At 39.7% G+C, this 6,000-nt stretch overlaps 1 protein-coding gene across 1 annotated transcript; it reads right to left on the bottom strand.

Annotated features, from left to right (window-relative positions):
• Window positions 1–343: 343 nt before the first annotated feature.
• On the bottom strand, window positions 344–5,994 carry LOC119846497 (jerky protein homolog-like). The gene is made up of 2 exons (XM_038380274.2): window positions 5,847–5,994; window positions 344–5,042 (listed from the first exon to the last, which is right to left on the bottom strand). Exon 2 carries the CDS (start codon window positions 4,571–4,573, stop codon window positions 2,960–2,962), a length of 1,614 nt encoding a protein of 537 aa, XP_038236202.1. The 5' UTR covers window positions 4,574–5,042; window positions 5,847–5,994; the 3' UTR covers window positions 344–2,959.
• Between the last annotated feature and the right edge of the window lie 6 nt (window positions 5,995–6,000).

The raw sequence follows: 6,000 nt of genomic DNA, 5'->3' as shown, positions 1-6,000 counted from the left end.
GTATCACAGGAGAGATATGTACATATAAGTGCAAAATTAAACAGTCCCACTGTAGAATATTTATACAGTTTGAACCTTGCTTTTGGCAAATATTTGAGTTTAACAATAACTTTCAGTTTTGGGGTGAAATTCACCTTTATCTAGAAGTCTAGGCATCACTTATTTGCTACATGTTCTTATAACACACTGATCACCATAGTATTAATTACACCCATATGGTCTAACGTAGTCTGTTTTCTTTAGAGCTCTACGCTGGGTGCCAATCTGTACCCTTGAATTTTATTTGAAGTGAATTTAGTAATGTTGTATTACACCACCGTGGGTGGTGGCTAGTTTCCAGCTCAACAGAGTGAAAGTCACCTCTGCTACTTGCTTCAGATTTAGAATCTCTGGGAACACAAAGACCAACGGTAATGACCACACAGACATCCACAAGTACAAGGTCTAGTCAGTTTTCCAAGTTTTATTAAAGTTACAGTTAAAGTTATGATAACCCAAGCATATAGAAATTCCATACACACCTATGCACAAGTTACATATATAGCCATACTCACATCCTTAACAATATTCTTAAGGTCTGATGGCTGCCTTGCCAATTGATCATCAGCAGAGGGATGGTTCCTGCTGGAGTTTCTCATAGGGAGCTCAATTTTCCTAATCTGGGCACCCTCTTTTTAAAGTCTGATTCTGACTATATATCATTAGCATTTGCACACATAGTGAACCCTGTGGTTAGGGCATGTGTTAGAAAAATGTGACTACCACGTATCTTGTAAGCAAAATATTACTCTTATTGTTAATTTTTTGGAATATCACCCATTAGTACATCTTTTCCCATAATCTTGTGGCATAGGGTCATTCTTTGGTCACTTACTTATGTCAAGCATTTCTTAAGCCTAGCATGGCTAAGCTAAAATCTTACAGGCCTCAGCATGTAGGCCTTGCGTTTCAGCCCTATTTACTTAGATATCTAATAAATAATTATCCCTCCTAACTACTGATCAATCTTATACTTCTATAATCCTACAATTTAACTTTATTTAACATACAATGATTATATAGGACATAACATGTTAGTTAATCATAATATTACATAATAAATGAACAATAAACTAAAATCATTGGCTACAAGACTTAGAAGCTAGCTGAGAGGCTGTAAAAAATGATATTAATATACAAATATCACTTTTCACAGCAGAGACTTACTAGCTAGCAAGTCTAAAAAAAAAAGAAGCAACCAAAAAAGCAAAAAGAAACAACAACAAAAAGACAAGAACATGCAAACACTTTATTTGTGTTTCTATTCTGTTTAGGTGCAGTAAAGAATAGACACAACTGTCCATTATTTTTATTATTGAGTCTGCAAAAAATCCTCGATATCAATAAATTACAATGATTTGGATGTTTGTATGTGCATATTTATTTGTTTTTCCTAAAGTTAATTAAGTATTTTAGGAAAAATTATCAGAGCGACCACCAGCAAGAGTTGGTGGCTTCACTCTGAGGCCACCAAAAATTTGTTGCAAGAACCCCTGGACTAGATGATCACAATGGCCCCTTTTGGGCTTGGAATCTATGACTTTCCAGGCTGGGCAGTTCCCTATCTACACTGTGAATTCCCCAGCAAAGTCAGACCGCCTACGCAGGTCTGCTTTACTTTTTTCCTCAGAGCACAGGGTCAGAAGTTGGGTCCGGAGGTGAGAAGTTGCCTTCACCTCTTCCCAAATATCTCCTAGGAATCCCACTTTAATTTGTTTGTCTAGGACATTGTTTCAAAGAGTCCTCTAAGCTCATAACACTTCCTAGGGTAAACATTTAGACAGGTTTCCTCCCTAGAGATGTTCTATACAATCCCACAATAATACATACACATTTTCATTTTTAATATAATGAACTCCTAAGATAGTGAATGTTAATTCAATAAGCTTTAACTTCATTCAATAAAGTTGTACCACAATATTTAAGGAAATTGCCATATCTGTCACACTGACAGCAAAAGTCCTTTTTGAAAACACAATTAATGCAGAATTATAGAGATTTTTTTTTATAGAGATAAAAAAACAACTAAGATGCAACAGATGTGGGAACCACTAACAACCAGGAGACTGAATTTTAATAAAGCATGATTTAAAACCATGGTCTCCCTCCTATATCAAAGTCAGCCCGCGTAAGGCCTGAAACGGCAAACACTTAACACCAAGCATAATGCTTACTACCATGAGTAGTTAGCTCCATTGTTTAGCAAGAGTTCGATCCTGCACAATAGACTGAAGTCAATGGGCCTACCCCTATGTTTAAAGTTAAGGATGTGCTTAAGTGTTTTGCTGGATCAGGCCAGAATGCTAAGCATCTGGTAGGCTCACACCCCCGTAGACTCTGCAAAGTGATTGTTCATCAAATAAATACGTAACAGGGAAGTTAAGTGCCAACTGTGGCCACCAGAGGGAGCTCATAATATACAATACAGTAGAACCTCAGCGTTACAAACACCTTCCAAATGGAGGTTTTTCCTAACTCTGAAATGTTCGTAACTCTGAACAAAACGTTCTGGTTGTTCTTTCAAAAGTTTATAATTGAACATTGACTTAATACAGCTTTCAAACTTTACCGTGCAGCAGAAAAATGCTGCTTTTAACCATCTTAATTTAAATGAAACAAGCACAGAAACAGTTTCCTTACCTTGTCAAATCTTTTTTAAAAAACTTTCCCTTTTTTTAGTAGTTTACGTTTAACATGGTACTATATTTCAATTTTAACTAATTTCTCTTGCTTCTTTTTTAGTGTTAGTTATCCATGAAAAAAAAAAAAGCCAACATAAAAGCCCACCAATTTAAATGTCCATTCAAATAGCACTAAAAAAATGTTGCAGCAATACATACCGGTACTAGTCTTTATAATGAAAATTTAAAAAAGAAAGAGTATCCAGATTTAACTTTCCTGCTTAACTTTACAGCATAAACTATATAGACTTGAAAAAATCTTTAATGGTATTTTGCCTGAGGTTGCTAACAAGCTTTTTTGCTGCCAAGGTGCGTAGCTTGTGAAGCATCATTAGGTTAATCGGTGTGGCTTCAGGCTGTTGTTCAAGCCACTGAAGACAGGCAGTGAAACACTCTTCTGCTTGCATGTGTGGGATCTTCTTGGCATTCTCCCCCTCCTTATCACTGTCACTGTCTGGTTGTGCTGTTTCTCGTACCAATTCAATTATTTCATGGTCAGTAAGCATAGGGTGTCCGTTCTCATGTTTATCTGCATTTAGCCATTCCTCCTGTTCCTCAATGGTGATATCCAAAAGCTGTCGCTCTTCAGAAAAATCTAGTTGATTTATTTCCATCTGGTCATTGTTTTCTAAATTATCTGGTTCAGTGTTATCAATACACCGCCAAAGTGTATTCCATGAGCGTCTCAAAGACTCAGAGCTAATCTCACTCCAGGACTCGGCACACATGTAGACAGCATCTTTGATTGTCAGCTGTTTACAAAAATCTGTGTAAGATTCAAATTGCATTGATCCCAATAATAATTGCTGTAAGAGGTTTCGCTTGTATCGGCATTTCATGTTTTCCAGAACACTTCGGTCCATTGGCTGAACGAGGCTGGTGACGTTTCGTGGCAAAAACAAACACCGAATGCTTCCGTCTTCCGTCAATAGATTTTCAATGGCAGGGTGAGATGGAGCATTATCCATCAGTAGCACAGCTCGGATAGGTAACGATTTTGAGGTAAGGTAGTCTTTCACAAGCGGAACAAAGTGTTTAAAAAACCAATCAGAGAAAATGCCTTTATCCATCCAAGCACAGCGCTGGCTGTAGTAATGGACAGGTAGAGCTGACATAGTGACGTTTGCAAAGCAGCGAGGTTTTGGCCTTTTGTGAATGAACACCAATGGGAGACGGAAATCCCCGCTTGCATTAGCAGTAGCCATCAGCGTGACCCGATCTTTACTGGATTTGAAATTCTTTGCCTGTTTTTCTGAACTGTCTGCTGGAGTCTTGTTTGGAAGCAGGCGCCAATACAAGCCTGTCTCATCGCAGTTAAACACTTGGTCCCGAGTAAGTTCATGTTGTTCAATAAATGATTTGAAAATGTTTTTAAATACACCAGCAGCATTCCAGTCAGTTGTCAGGCACTCTTCTTGCATCCTCAACTGCCGTATTCCATGCCGATTTTTGAACCGACAGAGCCATCCTGTGCTTGCTTTAAAATGGTTCTCACCTTTGTCTGGATACATTTCTCGGTAGAGTAACTTTGCCTTTTCTGTAACCATCACACCGCTTATAGGAGTGCCTTTTGATCTCTCTTGTGCAAACCACAGATGCATTGCCTTATCGAAAGCATCATCAGCAGCTTTGCGTACAATACACCTGCTTTTTACTGTTCCGTTGTCTTTGGCTTCTTTTGCAAATTGCTTTATTTTTTCCTGGCTTTTTCGAATATCGGTGATGGTGGATTTCCCAATACCATATTCTACCGCTATGTTGCTGAGGCTAACACCACTGTCCAGTTTTTTTAATATTTCTAGTTTTGTGTCAATTGAAAGTGTGACACGTTTGCGCTTCCTACTGCTTGCCATTTTGCTTAGTCATACAGAATTTGCTTTTTTTTCCTCTGATGCTGCCTGATCACGTAATTCTGGTTCCAAATGAAGTGTGCAGACCAGTTAGTTTGTAACTCTGGTGTTCGTATTGGTGAGGTTCTATTGTACATGTAACAGAAACATACTGAAACTATCGAATAAAATGTAGTCACTGACTGACTCCTAATGGAAAACTGAAAAATATTCTGTTTTGAAACAATTCAGCTCTGATCTAATATGTTCTGGGTTCTTTTTTCCTTCTCTGCTTGCTGTTGTTCATGAAAATAGGAACTTTGTTACTTCAAAATTAATCTGCTGCTCCTTCTTTCTCAGTTTGTAGCCTTAAAAATATTCCCACTGCAAACAGATGTGATGTATCAAAGGGAGTGTACTGAATTTAGAATAAGGCACATGAGTGAGTTAATTTCTAAACAACGAAGTTTTTCCTTTCAATCAAATGTTCCTACTGATCAAAGAGAAGACAAAAAGAAAGAACATGTTATATGAATTTATTACAATTCAATATTATTGAGTAATTAAAAACCGGTTCATGATGCACGCTTATGAGGAAGCAGGGGAAAGTTTGTATGTGCGCCTTTAGGACCTGATCCTGCAAACAGTTATACACATGCTTGTCTTTAAGCATGTGAGTATATCCATGGGTTTCGATGTGTAAAGTTAGGCAAGCACTTGCAGTTCAGCCTCAACACTTCCAGACATTTGAATACTTTAGGCCCTAATCCCGCAAATGTCAGCGGGCCCAGTAATGTGCTTAAAGTGCCATCTGTGTGGAAGCGGTTGCAGGGCTCAAGGCCGAACTGTGCAGCCTAACGTATGTTGCTTTTAAAATACATTTAAACACCTTATGTCTTTGAATTGCCCATAGAAAATCCACAACTGGGGCCAGTTGCGGCAAGACACCGCCTAGGAGGCGAAACAGGATGCCACGCTGCAAGAGAAGCCTCGGGCGCCTAAGGCTGCAGGGCAAAAACATCGGGCGGTTTTCTTAGCACCCCTCCTCCAGATAGAAAAGGAGGACTTGTGGCACCTTAGAGACCAACACATTTATTAGAGCATAAGCTTTCGTGCATCCGATGAAGTGAGCTGTAGCTCACGAAAGCTTATGCTCTAATAAATGTGTTGGTCTCTAAGGTGCCCCAAGTCCTCCTTTCCTTTTTGCGGGTACAGACTAACAGGGCTGCTGCTCTGACACCTCCTCCAGATAGGGTCCCTGCCATCCTTATCAGGAGCAGTAACACCCAGTACTCACCTGCATGCACCGGGGGGGTTCCCGGGCTTTTAGCAGCCCCCAGCACCTCCTGGTCTTGCGGCACAGAGGGGAGGGGCAGAAGCAAGGCAGGACCCTCGTCATCGACCTGCAAGAAAGGGAAAGTGCTTCCCGTTCCGCCGGCGGCCCCCGCCCG

The sequence above is a fragment of the Dermochelys coriacea genome, chromosome 21, assembly GCF_009764565.3.
Source record: "Dermochelys coriacea isolate rDerCor1 chromosome 21, rDerCor1.pri.v4, whole genome shotgun sequence".
NCBI lineage: Eukaryota > Metazoa > Chordata > Testudines > Dermochelyidae > Dermochelys > Dermochelys coriacea.
This window is presented reverse-complemented; position numbering and strand designations above follow the sequence as displayed.